Source organism: Cyprinus carpio, chromosome B1 (assembly GCF_018340385.1).
Source record: "Cyprinus carpio isolate SPL01 chromosome B1, ASM1834038v1, whole genome shotgun sequence".
Taxonomy (NCBI): domain Eukaryota; kingdom Metazoa; phylum Chordata; class Actinopteri; order Cypriniformes; family Cyprinidae; genus Cyprinus; species Cyprinus carpio.
The window spans coordinates 11,635,386-11,656,367 of NC_056597.1; the positions used below are offsets into that span (position 1 = coordinate 11,635,386).

General features: G+C 35.8%; 1 protein-coding gene across 1 annotated transcript; it reads left to right on the forward strand.

The window, feature by feature from the left end:
- Positions 1–25: 25 nt before the first annotated feature.
- Positions 26–20,939, forward strand: LOC109103923 (N-alpha-acetyltransferase 15, NatA auxiliary subunit). The gene is made up of 20 exons (XM_042716601.1): positions 26–296; positions 7,680–7,764; positions 9,323–9,427; positions 10,018–10,175; positions 12,048–12,182; positions 13,225–13,378; positions 13,560–13,679; positions 13,775–13,870; positions 13,957–14,063; positions 14,147–14,219; positions 15,874–16,043; positions 16,226–16,378; positions 16,463–16,591; positions 16,687–16,900; positions 17,649–17,842; positions 18,011–18,119; positions 18,274–18,372; positions 18,548–18,691; positions 18,789–18,886; positions 19,939–20,939. Exons 1-20 carry the CDS (start codon positions 243–245, stop codon positions 20,137–20,139), a joined length of 2,598 nt encoding a protein of 865 aa, XP_042572535.1. The 5' UTR covers positions 26–242; the 3' UTR covers positions 20,140–20,939.
- Positions 20,940–20,982: the final 43 nt, after the last annotated feature.

Sequence of the window (20,982 nt, forward strand, 5' to 3'; positions counted from 1 at the left end):
GCCCCCTGCTGTCAGTGACGAGCAGCAGAGCAGCTTGACCCGGAGGAGAAGCGCCGCCTCGGCCATTTTGGGCTCAAAGGGGGCTTTCTGTCACCACGTGAGGGCTGGGTTAGTTAGTCCGACACGGGCACTAAATCGAGCCGAGCGAGGACTCAGAGAACCAGGGGGTATAAACCGGGGAAGACGCCGCCTCACACACGCGCACTCATTTCACATGTGCTGATAGAGAGAGAGAGTAAAGGATGCCGACAGTCACTCTGCCTCCCAAAGAAAACGCTCTGTTCAAGAGGATCCTGGTGAGTGCTAATACTTCAGTGCAGCAACATCCTCCTACCAAATAAAGCATGTGGGCGACCGTCATGAGTGTGATTGAGAGCTGTTAATGCTCGCTTAAGAGCTGTTAATGCAGCACTTTTTAGCGCGTGCAAAACTGAACGATCAAGAGTCGCTTTCTGTCAAATGGAGGTTAGCTTTTAGCTTTTTAGCTGCTAGCTGTCAGTGTGTTGATGTAGCTTACACACAGACAAAAAGCTGTTGGAAAGAAACTGTCAGTGGTTGGATAAAAGCATGCGAGACTTATAGTCTTTGTTTATTTGATTTTTTATAAGGCATTAGCACTAACAGTTACGTTTATATGTTCAAGCTGCTCTGTTTTGAGGCTGAATGTTGCATGTCAGTAGCTGAAAGCAGTCTCTGGCCTGTTTATCCAGAAGATCACTTTTAAAGATCCTCTGAATACGGTTTTAGTCGAGTTTTGGTTTAGTTGAGCTTCCCGGAGTTGTTTGAGAAGAGAGGACGAGATGAGCATGTTTCTGCCGAAGGAGACCCTGGAAGTGTAGTGATGCTCAACTTAAAAACTACAAACACTCGACGAGTTTATTCACGGCTAATTCACTGTCAAGTCAAGCGTTATTTTCATTATATGTAGTCATTTAAACTGCTGACTTTATCAAGGATTTTATATATTATAAATGTATAAGGTTTGGATGTGGGCACTAATTTGAGATGGACATAAGTTGCTAGACTGCATGAGAGTTGACACTGACTGCATGATGGGCTTTCAAACCACAAACTCACCAAAACTTTCAGCGCTTGTCTGTTTTAAAAGCAAAAAAGAAGAAAAAAGCATCACTGTTTTTTTTGCACAAGGATGCATATAGTTGAGTGTTTTTGTTTTGTTTTTTGGCTATTTGATCGTAGCCCAAACCAATTGCTAAATTGGTGGAACTGATATGTATTTTTAATTTTTTTTGCTGAAAAATCCTGTTAAGCTGTTTAGGGTTTGTCATGCATTAAAGATTGTAGTGTTTGTGTTGTGGTTTTGACATAAGCTTTGCATATGCAGTCTATTCCATGCATATGCAATGTTGAACTGCACTTATAACAAGGCAAGTTTACAAAAACCTTTTAACAGTCTGCTGATATGATGCACAAATGTTTTAAAGAGCATTTTATGCATTATCATTTTTAGTTAATTTGTCTAAAATGCAAAATACAAAACTGCAGAATTTTCACACAGAGGTAGTAATTTTTTATCATGTAAAATTCTTAATACTATATGTGAGCGTTTATGCTCATTTATTACATCTGATCTGTATTTGATTGATCACAATGTCATTATGAATCCACTGAATGATTTAAAACAACTTTTAAGTTGTGTTCAATAGTGGTAGACCGATATATCGCCAAGGCCGATATTTGGCATTTTTCAAATATTGGCATCAGCTGATAAGTTTTTCTGTTTGGCCGATGCGTTTGAGGTAGGACTTTTATTTTGACGGCGCTGAGAGTGGCATTATTTTAACAATTTCTTTCATGGATTTTTAATTTATACACATACTATTTATGTTTTTAAAATGGCACAGATTTTTAAATATCTAAAAGTACACTCTTAACAACAGTCAGTCACACATTATAATATAATATCAGGATAATTAAGTATTATTTAATGATAGAACTTTAGTAATTAGAGTTAAATCTTGGTAACCACGTATGAATGCAAAGGCATTTTAACAGAATTTAGGGAAAAAACTAGCAATAATACTGATAAGATGATGATGATAATAATAATACGAATTCTACTAAGAACAGTATAAAATGCACTATAAGGATTAACGAGCTGCTGGATTCATGAATATTAATCAGGTTGTGTGCGTTTGCTTGAATTGATTTGCTGAAATCAAAACAGGGACGATAATAGGTGAGCACCAGCCAATGAGATTGTCAAACCCGACAGTTCTTAAAATCTGAAAAAAATCCAAAGGAACTCTGTTTTTTTGACAGGAAAATACTACAAAGAATATCGTTTACATGTTGTACGTCCATTCTGCATGTATGTAAGACTCTCTCGCTCTCTCTGGTCTCACCAAAGCGATGGCGAGTTGTGCTCCTTTACACCAGAGTTTACGATACGTCAAACACACGTGCGCTGCACATCCATTCGGATGAACTGAAAAATAGCACAGATCGCTTGATGGAGAGTGAAACTCGGAAGCGCTCGGTCAGAGTGTTCGACGAGTGAAAATATATCTGTGCTAATCTTAGCCTCCAGTTCACACACTGGGGAGTAAAATCTGAGAATAGACATCATTTAGTCGCCCAGAGTGAAGATTTAGTTGCATATGTGAGTGATTTACTCACAGTGTAGAGGGTTGCATCATGCTATTGTTTTCAGACTATGAGCCATTCACACTTAAAGGACTGATTATGGAATGGAATTATGGTGTTGGAATGTTCAGAAACATTATACCGTCGCTCAGCCTTTTCAAACTTCTTTTTGCCCCCAAACAAAGAACGAAAATAAACTTTGTTTGAAGAATATCGGGGCCTTTACAACGTGTAACTTCTTAGACGTCCCAACATCTGACAAACCCAGATTTAATCGATTGGGTTCTGCAAATATAAACGTTGACCAGCAGCAACCCGGTGAACATGTCTGTTGCTGTTTTCTGCGTCCGTCGTGCAATGTGAATTGGCCCGAAGTCACTTTGGATAAAATCGTTTGCCAAATGCATACATGTAAATCTAAATGTAAATGTTTGGTTTGGAGTCTGAGAAACTCTGTTACCATGGTTACGGTGTATAAAGATTTTTGATGATGGTAAAGCTGAAGGACTGACCCCCTGGAACTCTCATTACATTCATGATCAATGTAAAAAGATGCTCATTGATGTTAAGTGTGTAATATATCATTATTAACTGGCACGTGATAATAGGGCTATGCTAACCAACAAAACCTTGACCTCTTGGTCAGGATGATTGTCTGAGGGACTTAAGATCATTGTCCGAATGTGGATTCACAGAGTTGCTTTTTAATGCCAGAGAATTAAAAGGACAGTCACACAAGATTGAGTTCCGTTCTGTACCATTAGTGTATCTGGTTTTATGAAATGTATCTTGAATGTTGCCAGTTACATAAGAGTCAGTTTTTTTTAGTCTTAACTAAAACTGTTTAATTAAAATTGTGAATTGAAATACAGGTGCATCTCAAAAAATTAGAATATCGTGAAAACGTTTTTTTTTTATTTATTTTTTTATTGTAACTTGTTTCAAAAAGTAAAACTTTCATATTTTCTAGATTCATTACATGTAAAGTAAAACATTTCAAAAGTTTTTTTTGTTTAAATTTTGATGATTAGAGCTTACAGCTCATGAAAGTCAAAAATCCAGTAGCTCAAAATATTGAAATGTTTCCTAAAATCAATCAATCAATCAAAAAAAAAAAAAAAAAAAAAAGGATTTGCAAAACTAAAAAGCTCAAGTTCTTTAAAGTATGTTCATTTATGCACTCAATACTTGGTCTGGGCTCCTTTAGTACACATTCCAGCATCAGTGAGGTGTGGCATGGAAGTGATCAGCCTGCTGTGACACTGCTGAGGCACTATTGAAGCACAGGTTTCTTTAATGGCGGCCTTCAGTTCGTCTGTATTGTTCCTCATCTTTCTCTTGAAAATATCCCATAGATTCCATATGGGGTTCAGGTCAGGCATGTTGACTGGCAAATCAAGCACAGTAATATTATGGTCAGGGCACTGTGGGCAGGTGCTAAGTCCTGCTGGAAAAGAAAATCAGCATCTCCATAAAGATGTCAGCAGATGGAAGCCTAAAGTGCTCCAAAATCTCCTGGTAGATGGCTGCATTCACTTTGGACTCGATTAAACCCAATGGACCGACACCAGTCATCACTGACTTCGGAAACTTCACACTGGACTTCAAGCAGCTTGGATTCTGTGCCTCTCCAGTCTTCCTCCAGGCTCCAGACCTTGATTTCCAAATGAAATGCAAAATGCAGTTCTTTTTCTCCTTAGCCCAGGTAAGATGCTTCTGATGTTGTTTCTGTTTCAGAAGTGGCTTGGTAGCCCTTTTCCTGAAGATGTCTGAGCGTGATGACTCTTGATGCAGCGACTCCAGCTTCAGTCCACTCCTTGTGAAGCTCTTCCAATTGTTTTAATCAGATTTGTTTGACAGTATTCTCAAGTTTGCAGTCATCCCTGTTGCTTGTGCACCTTTTCCTACCCATTTACTTCCTTCCAAGTAAGCTTTGCATTTAATATGCTTTGATACAGCACTCTGTAAACACCCACCCCTTTCAGTAATGAGCTTCTGTGACTTTCCCTCTTTGCTTACTTTCCCCATTATTGTGGTTTCCAAGAACAAGAGATACCCAGAATTTATACTGTAGGGATGGTAATTTAATGACACTCAAATGTAAATATTCAAATATTTTGAGATACTGGATTTTTGACTTATGAGCTGTAAGCTGTAATAATCAAAATTAAAACAAAAAAACTTTTCAAATGTTTCTCTTTAAATGTAATGAATCTAGAATATATGAAAGTTTCACTTTTTGAAATAAGTTACCAAAAAAAAAGGATATTCTAATTTTTTGATATGCACCTGTATACGTAAAATAAAATATAGGCTAAACATTAGATAATTAAAAAATAAAAAAAACGAAAAATATAAAAAAAAACTAAACATCAATAAAATAAAACCACAATATAGATTTTTTTTCCCAACAAGATTACAGTGCTTTTATTGTTGCCCGATAAATTTGAAAAAATGTTTATTGTGTGTAGTAATGTGTATTTTGCCCTTTGAATTTGTATGCGTTTACACATGATGTATTTAAACAGTATCGAAATCACTCACAAAGTAAGTACGTTCACAGAGCCAACATAAAATTAAAGAAAAATGCTTAAATATCTGAAGAAATATCAGTAAAATCGATTATCGGCCAATCTCTGATAATATTATATATGCAAACAATTTAAACTAAAATTAGAGCAGAAAATATAACAATAAAAGCTAATGCAAAATATAAAAATGCTAAAATATTACTTTAGTATTACTAAAATAACATTGATAGGAATCTCATATCAAAGTCATAATAAAATTAAGTTACTTAATAACTTAATATTCCTTAATGTTCCTGATCTTATTTCGCAAAAATTAATCAGTGCATGTTATTTCAAAGAAAAAACATTTGTCTTTCATCAAAGCATCAACATGCTTTGCGTCTGAAATTTCCTCTTTGTCTTATATTTGAATATTTTGTTTCGGTAACATCATAATTTGCGTCTTTATAATAATCTATTTAACTCAAGCTTAAAATGATTCATCTTTTAAGAGAAACTAGATCGTTTGAAGTTTCATGGGAATCTGGAGTATGTAGGTGGTGTACATTAACATTTTGAATTCATTGTTCTATTGTAAGCCACTAACACAGTTGTTAGGATCTGCTGGGGCTGCTGTCATAATAGTTTCCAAAGCCTCTGTTTTTATGGTTTTGGTATATAAGATTGCCTGAATTTTGATTTGAAGTCACTGATTCAGTAGTGCTGTACTAAATGTGGAAGAGCAGATTCCAGATTTGTTGACAGAATGAGGTGATGTTAGTGATCTCACCACCTGCTGGCTGAGCAGAGGCCTGTGTAATAAAGAGGAAACAGAAGCTGCTCCAAATAGAACTGCTCAGAGTAAATTACCATCATTTACAGAGTTTGCAGGGGACAATGTGAGCGTGTGTGTGTATCGACACATGGTTAGACTGCCATGGATTGTCTTTAGAAAGCACTAACCATAAGAAAAGATGGTACTGCTAAGGATCTGCATATGCAGTTTTTATTTAGGAGAACCTTAAGTTAAATAATACATTTACTATAAAAATAAAGAGGTTCATCTAAAGAAAAAAAAAACATTTTCTTCTGTAGAGGATTGCATCCATTGCTTTTATTTTTATTTGTGAAACTGAATATGCCTAGAAAATTGTTACCAGCTGTTTCTTTTTAGTAACACTTACTTTTCTAGGTTGTACCTATCCAAACTTTTTTGAGACGTATTGCAGCCATCATGCTCAAAATTACCTTATTTTTTTCCTTTAGATTGTACATTTTATCAGTTTAAACATTTGATGTTTTCTTCTTTTGATATGTTCTATTGTGAATATAATATGGGTTTGTGAGATTTGCGAATCCTTGCATTCTGTTTTTACATTTTACACAGCATCCCACATGTTACACAGCGTACTTCAAAGGGGTCATATGAGGCGATTTCAAGTTTTCCTTTCTCTTTGGAGTGTTACAAGCTGTTTGTGCATTGATAAGATTCCTTAAGCTGCAACGACTAAAGTCTCAAACCCAAAGAGATATTCTTTATAAAAGTTAAGATTCATCCATGCCCTTCTAAAACGCCTCGTTTAAACATGCCCCTACATGTCTACGTCACTGTGCGGGAAGATTTGCATAACACCGCCCAAATGTTTACGCAAAGAAACAAGGCGTAACTTTCATTCTCACTGTAGTATTGTTGCCGCCGCCACGTTGTGGAGACGCTGTGTGTTTCGTTGTGAAACTGAAGCTACTTTGTTTGGCCTTCAAAAAGAGGACACAACTAGAAATCAGTGGTTAAGTTGTATTTACAACACTGTTCCAGAACAGTTCAAACCAAATAATTGTGTGTGTGCAACGCGTTTAACGGAGGACTGTTTCCTGAACCTACAATGCCAGCTGTTCTGACTTAAAACCTGTTTTTTTCATATTTAAAGAATTTGCCACTGATGATTCAAACGCGAGTTTTGAGCAGTGTAGAGTAGCGCTTGTTGTTTGTTTTTTCTCCTTTAACAAATTCAGATAAATGGATTTATGTTTACGTGCGCAATGCGATACGCAACACGTAAAAAGACAATTCAAGTCATTATAATCTGTAAGTATGTCCCCACTGGATGCAACAAATGCCTCGTTTGTAATGGGTTTTATTGGTTTTGTCTGGTCGTGCTGGGACACGGCATCACAATATGGTAAGTGGTGTAACATTTCCGTCACACACGAGAGGTATTCGGCCAATCACAACACACTGTATAGCTGGCCAATCAGAGCACACCTCGGTTTTCAGAACGATGAGGTTTGTAAAAATCGACATGTTTCAGAAAGGTGGGGAATAGAGGAGAAGCAAAAATTTACAGTATGTGGAAAATGTTTTTTTGAACCGTAAACCACATAAACACATTGCATTACACCAAATACACAAAATAATGTTCTTTTTAGCAACATCATATGACCCCTTTATCATTAACAACGCTTTTTCACAACAACAGATTTTTTTTTTTCTCTCCCTCAATCTCTTTTTATTTCTTTCTTTTTTTTTTTTCTATTAATGTTTTTTCTCTCATATGTACTCAGAGATGTTATGAACACAAGCAGTACAGAAATGGACTGAAATTCTGCAAACAGATTCTCTCCAATCCCAAGTTCTCTGAACATGGAGGTAAGAACCCTGCTTGGAAGTGTTCATGACGTACAACTACACTCCTATTTCATTTTAATGTGAGTAACATGGACACAAATTGAAATGAATTAATATATTCTGAGTAGGCCTGGGCGATAAAACGGAATCGATATTTATCAACGGTACTCTTTCATTGATAACGAATGAAAAAATGTTCGATATAGCGCACGATATTAGGCACATGCTATGAGAAGACAGCACACACAAACACGAACATGAGTGCTGTGCCTGGCTGTGATGAGTATTGTGAATAAAAAAAAATTAATATTAGTAGTAAAATCGCATTTGAATGCAAAAATGGTATGTTAGGTGTGCATCAGGGAGTGTCATCAGTGGCGCGCGAGATGCGGTGATGATGTAAGTGTTGCTGCATTTTAATGTTTTGTTAGTCTAACCCACGAAACATGCCACTGCTGCGTTATTCATTCAAAATATTAGAGAAATATAGTAGCTCAATGCTTAAAATTTTGATTAGCTTAAAACTGAAACCAAGCCAGTGTTTCTCGCAGACTTGGACTCTATTTGTGGCAGCATATATGCTAATTCATTCTCTGCCAGCAGGAGGTGCTTAGAGCAAGAGAGATAGCGGTTTCCCGGTAAAGCTTCGCTCACAAACGCTGCTTTATCAGGCATTACATGCAAGATGAAATATAAATGATATCCAGAATTTTCTTAAGACATTTGTTTTCCTTCTAGAATGCCATGCAAAGTTAAAACAGTTTAAACGTTTAGAAAACACGTCTTGAATTTGTGGAGGTTTATTCCTTTTTACTGCGTCTCATATTTTCGAATGCAATCTGTGTGATCGACGATTTGGCTCTTTTTTTGATTTATGCAATGCATAAATACATGATGCTGTTTCGTTCGTAGTTGTTTATGCAATTTATGAAATTATATTTGATTTATATATGTTAATTTAGACATTATGGATGTTTTTTATGGACCATTATTTCATTGCGTTGACAATTTAATACGCTGCATTGTTTTGCTCTTTGCACCCTCCTGTGGCCTTGGGAGACAAGCCAAAAGCCTTATTTAATCTGCATATAACACATTAGACGTATTTAATCTGCAAACAACACAAATTGGTTAAATTAAAAACACAGTGGTTAAATAAAAAAAAAAAACAATTCTGTTGCGCTTTGTTTTAAAAAAAACAGTTATAAAAATGTCAATAATTATCGATACCAAAATGATTTAAAACATTATATCGTTGATACATTTTTTAGCTGTATCGCCCAGCCCTAATACTGTGTTCATATCCATTGACAACTGTTAGGAAGATTAGAGACTGGGTAGAATGACCAGTTAGGCAGTTATAAAAATAGCCAAATATCAGTTTGGCATGTTATCACTACATAAAGACATGCATATTCATGTAATTTTAGACTGCAGTGATATAATCAAGGTTACTAGAAATTGTGTTGTCTTTAACATAAAAAGTTCCTGTCCGATATGTGCAGGCGTTTGTTTACTTAGCGCATGATAGTTTCCAAAGGGTTAATGGGTAAAAAGTTAAAAGATATGATCTTTGCAGAGACACTGGCGATGAAAGGCCTGACCCTGAACTGCCTGGGGAAGAAAGAAGAAGCCTATGAACTTGTCCGCAGAGGTCTCAGAAATGACCTGAAGAGCCACGTCTGTATCCTTGGATATAGAGACTGACACACACATTTGAAAGCTTTTAGTTTGAAATTTATACACTGTAGTATGATAATGGTCTCTGTGTTGGAGCAGTCGGAATGAGTTTACTTCCTCATGTTCACAGCAGCAGAATTAACACTTGAGTATTTGTCTCGATTTGAAGCCTGTCGCTGCGGGTGGGGGTGATGGACCCTGGCCAAGATTCCTGCCCTGTGTCTGATTATGATGTGCAGTGACACCATGAACTGTTTAGAGAGCCAAACACACAGTGCAGTGTTTCCTCGCTGACAGACAAATGCTTCACATCCTAGAAGTTTGGGTTTCACAGAGAAAAATACTAAATTACTTCATTCTTTTATTGGTTGTACACCCTTACCACAGTTTTTGAAATGCTTAAGTTTATTTGAATTTAAGTGAAAATGTTTCTCTTTGTGTTTAAGGGTGTGTAGACTGACGACAGACTGAAGTCAGCTTAATACTAAATATTTTCCTATTTTATTAATGTGGATGGCCTTGATGAAAACAAACAGTAGTTCTCTGTAGTGTCTCTATGAAGTTCCCCTGCTCTCCTTAACATGACATTTTCAGGCTGGCACGTGTATGGTTTGCTCCAGAGGTCTGACAAGAAGTATGACGAGGCTATTAAGTGCTACAGAAACGCACTGAAATGGGACAAAGACAACTTGCAGATCCTTCGAGATCTCTCCCTCCTGCAGATCCAGATGAGAGACCTGGAGGGTTACAGGGTGAGCATGTGTATAAGTATGAGTTTCATTTTATTTGTTGAATTACACTAATGTTCAAAATTGTACAAAATAATTCTTTTTTGTGTTCCGTACAATTTTTTTGGAAGACACTAATGCTTTTAATCAGCAAGGATGAATTAAAATATTTAAAAGTGACAGTAAAGCCATTTATCAGGACTTGAATTTCTGCGTGAGTTTGTGGGTATTGTGCATAATTTTACTAATTCCCACAGGTTCCACATTTATTATGCAGGAAATTCCTGCAAACATTTATCTACAAAAGCGTGCAAGTTTAATAAGTAAATGAATCCCCACAGATGATCAGATCAAATCAGTATTTTGAAAAGTTTGTGAGAGACTGTAATTTCACATACAGCATGAGTGATTCAGCACTACCGCGTCTCACTTTTTCAAGAGATGCAAATTTTTTACTTGCATGCTGTTTTCTAAGCTCTTACACCCAAAATGTGCACTCACAGAGCCTTCTCTCCGACAGCTCACAAATACTGGATTGAGGTTTTTTTTTGTGGTTCATGGTGGTTAAACGGTCAGATACACAAAAAATTATTTGAAAATGCCCATCTTGGTGTGTATTCACATAAACCCAGTCGATTATGTCTTAAGTGAACATATTGGATTCGTGCATTCGGTCTTAAAGTGACAGCAGTGCTGTTGTCTGTGTTAATCAAACAAAACAAAGACAAAATCACTCACTTCTCTTGACTGAATAACTTTTGTAACTTTAAATGTAAGAATTAATCTGTATTTATTTATAGAGTGAAGACTATCCATTGTAATTTTATATTTGATTAATTAATTCAATTTCTGTAGTATTTCTGCAGCTGAATACTAATTGTAGACCTACCTGAAAATCTCAAATCAGTGTTATATTTGTATATTTATTATATATTTATTCATCTTTACCAATTCTCACCATTTCAAATAATTTACTCTCACTTATTTTATTATTATTGAATGTTTACTTGTCTTTTTTTTAAGGTAAAACAAATTAATTTCAAATGTTTGAAATCAAAATTTCTTGAGTCGTGTGCATCAACATGTAATTATAGAAATTTTAACAACATAAATACTTTAAGGAAATGGGTCTAAAATGTTTCTTGAGCACCAAATCATATTATAATGATTTCTGAAGTATCATGAGACACTGAAATAATGGTTTCTAAAAATTCAGATTTGCCGTTACGGAAATAAAATACATTTATTTCAAAATATATAACATGGAAAACCATTATCTTAAATTGTAATAATATAACACTGTTTTACTGTATTTTTCAAAAAAAAGCATCCTTAATAAGAAAATAATTGACCTAAATCAATAGAACCATATTATTACACATTATTTAATGTAAAAAACCCCTTTTAAATGTAAAATATATTATTTAAAATAAGTTAGTATTAATTGCATTAATGTAATTAATAGCCCCATATTATTGCACAGTGTTGAGGTGAAACACTTAGGATACATGATTATGTTGAGCCAAATACAGCAGCCGTGACTCAGCAATGTCCATTTCCTGTCTCTTGAGCTTGCTTCTCTCTCCTCCTCTCCTGTGTCTTTATTTCTTTGTCTTCTGCGGTATAATAAAGTGGGTGTTTAATGTTTCATACCCTCGGGCTACTCTGATACCTACTTTTACCACTGAAATGAAAGCCTTTCATATGTGGGCTTTGTGCAATATGGATCCACTGATGTTTTCTGTAGTTTTAGATTGTACTTTGTTACATTGTTTTGAAAGGGATCTAATTTCACCTCTGCATTCAGCAAGAACTTAAACCTTTTTAAAGCTTGAACCTTGTAAATACCTAACAGCAGAGAAATCCCTCGTTCTGACTGTATTGACTCTCTTATAGGAGACCCGGTATCAGCTGCTGCAGTTGCGGCCAGCGCAGCGAGCGTCATGGATTGGCTACGCCATTGCATATCACCTCTTAGAGGACTATGAGATGGCTGCCAAAATCATTGAGGAGTTTAGAAAAACACAACAGGTAAATACAGACATGACAAGATACAGCAAGATTGTCACAATACCCAAAAGTTAATAATTTATACCAGTACCAATAAAAACAAGATTTTAAACTCCAATTTTTGAAATTGAAAACAAGTATCACAAAAAATGACTAGACAAATGAAATTAAAACAATGGCTTGTACAAGTCAGAATAAGTACTATTTATACACATTTATAAATTTGTAGTAATATTTTTGATTTTTCTTTTCAGTTTTCATTTGAATTTGTATTATTTTGATGTGCATTTGTTATTTTTAGTAGTTTTTAGTTTTTGTTACATAATTTGAGTAATATTTATGTATTTACATATTTCTAGTAATTTTAGTATTTCATTTTATATTTTTTCAATTAGAAACCAAGGCAACATTTCTAATTTTCATTTTCACCTAATTTCTACTTTTTTTTTCTCTGAATTTTTTTTTTCAGTTGTTCTGAAATTATGAATTTTTTTTAGTTAACAAATAAAATAATTTTTAACTTAAACACTCGTGCAAGTATAAAAAAAAGAAACATTTTTTCAAATATTATTGCTTGACTAATATTAAGGACAGTCTTTTATCTTAATGTGTTTTGTGTTTATTACATGGGACAGTGGAGATTTGATAGGAAAGTGAAGGGGAATTTTACACTCACATCTGCATTGTGTCGAACCACAAGCACTGTTCTCAGAGCATGTAAAAATATCACATTTAGTGTTAAAGTACCTGTACTTTTTACATCCCTATTAGCTTGGAATAGATTTGAAAGAACAGGGGCAGAAGTAACAGGAGTGGCTAATGAGGTATTGTGAAGATGTCAACCTGCCACTCCAGGGCAACAGGCAACACAATGGCATGCGTTTTTGTGGCGTCCAAGATAAGACGCTTACTTCCTCTCATTGGTTTCTAGCACAAAGGGAAACTACAAGCTGGCAGGCTAAAAAAAAAAAGATTCCTAATTGTTATGTAGTGGAATGAGTTTACGTAATAAATCCTTTCTGTATTCGTTTTTTATAATGTTTGTGAATGTTTGATTTTTCAGACGTCCCCTGACAAGGTGGATTATGAGTACAGTGAGCTGCTGCTGTATCAGAATCAGGTCTTGAGGGAGGCGGGACTCTTCAGAGAAGCTCTGGAGCATCTCACCACCTACGAGAAACAGATCTGTGATAAACTGGCCGTGGAGGAAACCAAAGGTACATCAATGCACCTCTTTCTTCCAAGTTTTTCCTTTTTTTTCTGCTTTTATATTATTTTGTCCATTATGCAGTTTTTCCTATTCACATTTTGCTTGCATAGCAGATTGACTTCCTGTTTCTGGTGCCCTATGGAAAATTCTCTCTTTTTATTTTAACTCCCCGTGTTGTGGATATGTAGGGGAGCTGCTGTTGAGTCTGGAACGGTTTGAGGAGGCGGCAGATGTATACAGACAACTACAGGAGAGAAATCCTGAAAACTGGTCTTATTACCATGGGCTGGAAAAAGCACTCAAGCCTGGTACACATGAAAAATTATTTGTCTGCATATTTTTATCTCATCTTATACACACTAGTAAGAGTTTAACAAAACGCAGCAATTCTGGTGTTTTTTAGCAAGTACACAAGAGAAGCTGAAGATCTATGAGGAGGCCTGGGAGAAGTACCCTAAAGGCCTCGTACCTCGCAGATTACCGCTCAGCTTCCTGTCTGGTAGGCAGTTCTTCCTCTGGTCTAATACATCAGCTTCTTCTGCAAGTTGTGCGTATGTTGAGTGAAATTGTTTCTGTATTGTTTAGGAGATAAGTTTCGGGAGTGTCTGGATCCATATTTAAGAATGAACTTCAGTAAGGGCTGTCCTCCTGTCTTCACCACACTCAGATCTCTCTATCAGGACAAAGAGAAGGTGAGGACAGAATCTAATCACACAGAACATTCTAACTAGGGTTTACATCCAAATGTTTTTTTCACATTTTGTTATAATTGCAGGTCTCAATAATTGAAGAATTAGTTGTTGGTTTTGAAACGTCATTACGGAGCTGTCGAATGTTCAGCCCAAATGTTATTAACAATTTAAAGTACTTAACAATCATAAATAAAAAGAACAAAATATGACCACACTATATAAAAAATTTTTTGAGTATAAAATAAAATGTCAATTTGGAATATAACTTGCAGAGCACAAAACTCTCTCTAGTGCAAAAATACTGTATTAAAATATTGTTGTAACTATGTGGACACCCACATTTATGTGGAAAAAGAGTTAAAGGGTTAGTTCACCCAAAAATGAAATTTCTGTCATTAATTACTCACCCTCATGTCGTTCCAAACCTGTAAGACCTACATTCATCATCAAAACACAAATCATTCTGACCCTGCATAGACAGCAACACAACTGACACGTTCAAGGCCCAGAAAGGTAGTAGAACATTGTAAAAATAGTCCATATGACATCAGAGCTTCAACTGTAAGGGCTGTCAAATGATTTAACACGATTAATCACATCCAAAATAAAAGTTTCGTTTACATAATATATGTATGTGTACAGGGTATATTTATTATGTATATATAAATACACACACATAAATTATATATTTAGAAAATATTTACATGTATATACATTTATATATTTATATTTTTATATTTTATATTATATATAAATATATTTAATATATAAACATAACATATTCTTCTTAAATATATACATGCATGTGTGTGTATTATATATACATAATAAATATACACAGTATACACACATATAAATAACACAAAAAAATATTACATGAGATAAAAATAAAATTTATTAATAATATGAAAGTACTAAAAAATAGTCCATATGACATCAGAGCTTCAACTGTAATTTTAAGAAGCTGCGAGAATACTTTTTGTGTTTAAAGAAAACAAAAATAATTACTTTATTCAGCAATTTCTTATCTTTCATGTCAGAATTCGATCTGCATTCAAGACAGTACCATGATGCCAGAATGTAAGTTCCTGCATCAGCAGCACCATATGCATGCGCCGTGGTACTCTTGTGAATGCATGGTGGAGACTGACACGGAAGAGAAGAAATTGTTGAATATAGTCATTATTTTTGTTTTCTTTGCGCACAAAAATATGTAAAATGTAGAAATAAATATGTAGACATTTTGCCAGGCCATTTGCTGTTCCTGGCAGTGTGTAGCACCTTCTGCTCTGTGTATCCTTCAGAAGAATCCCAAAATGAGAATTTAGCAGCTAAAATTTGAATTATCAAGCTCCCTGATAATATCAGTCTGGTTTTTACAGTTTAAATCAACATAATGCAGACTTTGCCAAGATTTTAAATGAAGAACACTTTTATAAACTGTTCTTATTTATAAAGTATAGTTTTTTTTATAATGCATATATATCTGTCTATCCATTTCCTATTAGTATAATTATTATTATGAATAATAATAACAATTGGACTTTATTTTTTATATATAATTTAATTATAATTAAACACAAAATAAACAAAAAAACATTAAATTCACAGTACTGAAAAAAACAGGCTAAATAAAACTAATAAAAATACATTAGAAAATGCTTGTATAAAACTACATTAGTGCAAAGAAGCAAACATAAGTGGACATTATAGAGAAATAAATATGATGCTTTTAATGCTGTGGTGAGCTGCCTAATGTGTATTAGTGGATTAGCATTACCTGTTTGGTTCTGTTGATGTTTACATATAGATGATGGCAAGGAGGAGCCGCCCACTACGTTACTCTGGGTGCAGTATTTCCTGGCTCAGCACTATGATCAGATCGGCCAGCACACCAAGGCTCTCGAATACATCAACGCTGCCATTGAGAGCACACCTACTCTGATAGAGCTCTTTCTCATTAAAGCCAAGATATACAAGGTACAAAATGCATTGCACACAATTACTATTTTGCAGATTTATTCAAATTGCAGTATGCTAATTAAAACGATGATTGCAGTGACTTTGAACAGTGTGGGTAATTCAAAGAAAATTAGAATAATTATCTGGGTTCGGTGATTAGATTGTAATAATCCTTGTCCTATTTGTATTTCCTCACTCAGCATGCTGGGAATATCCGGGAAGCAGCTCGTTGGATGGATGAAGCTCAGGCCTTGGACACAGCAGACCGTTTTATTAACTCCAAATGCGCCAAGTATCTGCTTAAAGCGGGTCTGATTAAGGAGGCTGAGGAAATGTGCGCCAAATTCACAAGGGTAAGGGAAGTGCGTGCGTACTTTTGAGTACCTAATCTTCTCATAGGTGTTTTAATGTGTAACCGCTTTGTTCCTCTCTCTCAGGAGGGAGCGTCTGCGGTAGAGAATCTGAATGAGATGCAGTGCATGTGGTTCCAGACTGAATGTGCTCTGGCCTATAAATCCATGAAGAAATATGGAGAAGCACTCAAAAAATGCCACGAGATTGAAAGGGTTAGTCGTCTTTGCTTTGTCAATATATAATGGTATTTGTGTGTTGCTTTTACCTCCTCATCTGACTACGTCCTTCTCCCATTTGTTTATAACAGCACTTTGTAGAGATAACAGATGACCAGTTTGACTTCCATACATACTGCATGCGGAAGATGACGCTGCGTTCCTATGTGGACCTGCTTAAACTGGAGGATGTGTTACGTATGCACCCATTCTACTTCAAAGCCTCACAAACCGCCATCCTAATCTACCTCAACCTGCATGACAACCCGCTAACGGATGACAGCAAGGAACTACAGGCTGATACTGGTAATGTGACATAAATCTTTAGAAACCAGTTTCTGTCATGGAATAAAAAAATAAAGGTATTTGCGACTTTTACCCCTGACAGTTTTGACATTTTTCCTAGCAAGACAAAAAAGACGTAATTAGCGTAATTATTTGTTCTGTGGTTGAAACAACAAAACTAGTGCTGACAAACGATTAAATCGCATCCAAAATAAGTTTTTGTTTACATAATATATGTATGTGTACTATGTATATTTATCATGCATGTATAAATACACACACATGCATGTTTATATTTCAGAAAAAAATTATTTATATGTATTAAATATTTATTTATAATAGAAATGATGTGAATATAAATATTGACGTAAATATTTATAAAAATATATACTGTATGTGTATTTGTATATACATAATAAATATACACCTAACACATTATGCAAAACCAAACTTTTATCCTGGAATGCGATTAATTGTTTGACAGCACTAAAAAAAACTGAATTGCAAGAGATGTAGTTAATTGCATTAAGAGATGTAGACTCAGTATTTAAAGGAACAAAGTCATATTTTGAGATGTAAAGAGTTTTTGCATTTTTCACAGTTCTGAGAAAAAGGTCTTTTCAATTTCGAGAAAACAGTGCAAATTGTGTGAAAGAGGAAAAAGTTGTAATTAATTTTTTTTTTCTATGCCAAAAATGGGCTTCCATACACTAAGCACACTTTAAACATACACAGACTTGCTTCAATGTTACTTCTGTTTTCCAAACAGGGAACCTGACTGACAAAGAACTGAAGAAGTTAAGGAATAAGCAACGGAGAGCACAGAAGAAAGCACAGCTGGAGGAAGAAAAAAAGAATGCAGAGAAAGAAAAACAGTTAAAGAACCAGAAAAAGAAAAAAGAGGATGATGACGAAGAGATCGGCGGACCTAAAGAGGAACTTATACCAGAGAAACTCGCCAGGGTGTGTGCTTGTTTTAAGAGTACTGTTTGTGAAAGTGGGGAATTCTTTATCTAAAATGCTTCTAAACAATTTGTTTCTTTAGTAGGAACCCAAGGGGAAATTCAAAGAAACTCAAAGACTTTTATTGTGCTTGGACAAAAACATCTTTCTTTCTCTTTCATTTTTAAGGTTGAGAACCCATTAGATGAAGCTGTAAAGTTCTTGACACCCTTGAAAAACCTGGTGAAGAATAAGATAGACACACACCTTCTGGCCTTTGAGATCTACTTTAGGAAAGGTATATGCTTTACACCTACATTTATACAGTCTAATAATAGTTTTTTTTTGATAATGTTTCTCTTGGATGTATGAAAGAAATGATCCATTACGACTTCCATTCCATCGCGACTTAAATATTAGATGCATAATTTCAATGTTCTTTGTCCTCACAGAAAAGTTCCTGTTAATGCTACAGTCAGTGAAGAGGGCCTATGCAATAGACCCGGACCACCCTTGGCTTCACCAGTGTTTAGTGCGCTTCTTTAAAGGAGGTGAGTTAACCCAGGTTGCCTCTTGCTCTTAGTATAGTAGGTTTTTTTTTTAGTTTTTATATCAGTTGGTCTCTGTCTTATTTGTTGCTTTTGACAAAATATTCACCTCAATGTGTTGTGATTGGTTGTATTGTTAAATTAGTTTGGTAATGTGTTGCTATTGATTGGCTGACAGTGTCCGAAAGTAAAGACCTAGCAGAATCGGTCAGCATGGTTCTCAAGCAGGAAATCTCCAGGCTGTTTGGGGAAAGTAATGGAAAGAGCTTTAACCAGGCCTTCCTCACCAAGCACTTCAATTCCATCCCTCATCGAGTAGCAGGTGCACATACTCAACACTTTTTTTTTTTTTTTTTTTTTTTTAACTGCTAATTTTTCACGTTAAGTTTCTTAATTTCACCTGTTTTCTTCCTTTACAGCTGCCAAAATGATGTTCTACTTAGACCCTTCAACACAGAAGAAAGCGGTGGACCTGGCTATAGCACTTGATGAGTCACTGAACAACAGAAACATTCAGGTACATAATGGGCTACATGACTTTAAAGGATTAGTTCACTTCCAGAATAAAAATTTCCTGATAATTCACTCACCCCATGTCATCCAAGATGTTCATGTCTGTCTGTCTTCAGTTGAAAAGAAATTAAGGATTTTGAGGAAAACATTCCAGGATTTTCCTCCATATAGTGGACTTCAAAGGGAGCCAATGAGTTGAAGGTCCAAATCGCAGTTTCAGTGCAGCTTCAAATGGCTCTACACGATCCCAGCCATGAAATAAGGGTCTTATCTAGCAAAACTATCAACCATTTTCTTAAAAGAATAAAAAGGATATACTTTCTAACTACAAATGCTTGTCTTGCACTAGCTCTGCAATGTGCATGTGCGACTTCACGCATTACGTAATCACAATGGAAAAGCCACGCGTGGTTAGTTCTTCATCTGTGTGTACTTTGGTTCAAAAAATTAGGCTAGGGTGAAAAACTCTTTTCTCCTCCAACTTCAAAATCGTCCAACATAGTTGTTTCACCTTTTTTGTAAAGGGCGTTTGACTTTGTAAACACTGGGTCAGTACTTCCGCCTACATCACGTGTGACCTTTCTAACATGACTACATAGTGCGTGAGGTCAAGCTAGTGCAAGACGAGCATTTATGGTTTAAAATTATATACGTTTTTATTATTATTTTTTTTAGAAAACAGCCAATCGTTTCACTAGATTAGACCCGTATTCCTCGGCTGGGATCATGTAGACCCCTTTGAAGATGCAATTTAACGTGCAATTTGAAACTGTTGGCCGCCATTGAAGTCCACTATGGAGAAAAATCCATCCTGTAATGTTTTCCTCAAAACCCTTCATTTCTTTTTGACTGAAGAAAGAAAGATATGAATATCTTGGATGACATGGTGGTGAGTGAATTACCAGGAAGCAGAGGCATTTCTTTAATTACACATTAATTAATTATTAGCTTTTCATCAACTTATGAACCCCCTGCAGTTATGCAACTTATCAACCCCCAATTGGGAAACACTGGTGTATTGCATGCTTATAATATATTAGTACTTTATTTTTGCAGATCTGTACAGAGGTTTTGGAAAACCTGCGTGATGGCAGCCTTGGAGAGGCTAAGGAAACTGCTGAGTTATACCGAGCAGAGTGTCATAAGATCTGCCCCTATACGCTGGCCTTCATGCCCCCAGGCTACGAGGAAAACATGAAGATTGCGGTCAATGGAGACGTCTCCACAGAAACTGAGGAGCTGGCCAATGATATGTGAACATCCGAAGAGGGTGAAGGACTGAGGGAGAAGGTGGAATGGGAAGCGGTGCTGCACTGCCACTGTCAAACACCCGAGACGGTTGCCACTGACGATTGTAATTCTGAGAGGAACTTCCTGCGATCTTGTACACCCCCAGAAATTGCAGTTAGGACTGACAGACAATGACTGTGTTTTGGAGTGGAAGAAGAAGAGGAGGGGTATGGGGGGAGAAGAGAATGAAATGCCCATTTTACTTTTTTAACCTTGCTGATGACTACTCTAACTGAAAACTAGTCAAACATGCATCCCATTTTGAAATACAGTATGTCTGAATGCAAACTTTGTGCAATGGCGAGAGCAAATCCCATAGTCAACAAACCAAGCAAGAGAAGCGCACTCAAACCCATCTTTCCCCTATTTTAAAGAGTAATTTATATGAAAAATAAAAGCTTAAAAGGATGCGTGGCTTGTTGTGCAAAAGATATATTTTGAGTTGGTGTGAAAAGGCAGCTGAATCATTGGATATGTTTAGGGGAGAGACTGGGTGTGGACAGGAAGTGATGTCATAATGGGGAAGCAGCATGTGTAGAGGTTCCTTTTTGTGTATCTTGGAGCTGGAAGAGGCTGTATCCAACAAACGACAGTAAACTGTGATCAAGAGCTTGTGAAGTTGACAAAAGAAAACCCTTTTCCTCCTTTCTCCTTCATTTTACCTCATTCTATCACTCTGTTTGATCCAAATGGGTTACAGTGTTCAAAGAAGAGTTTGTTGTATGATAGATTTTTTTGTAATAAAAAAATCAAACAGTGAGAGCACACATTTGGCACCAGTCCATGCACATCACTCTTTTTTCTCACTGA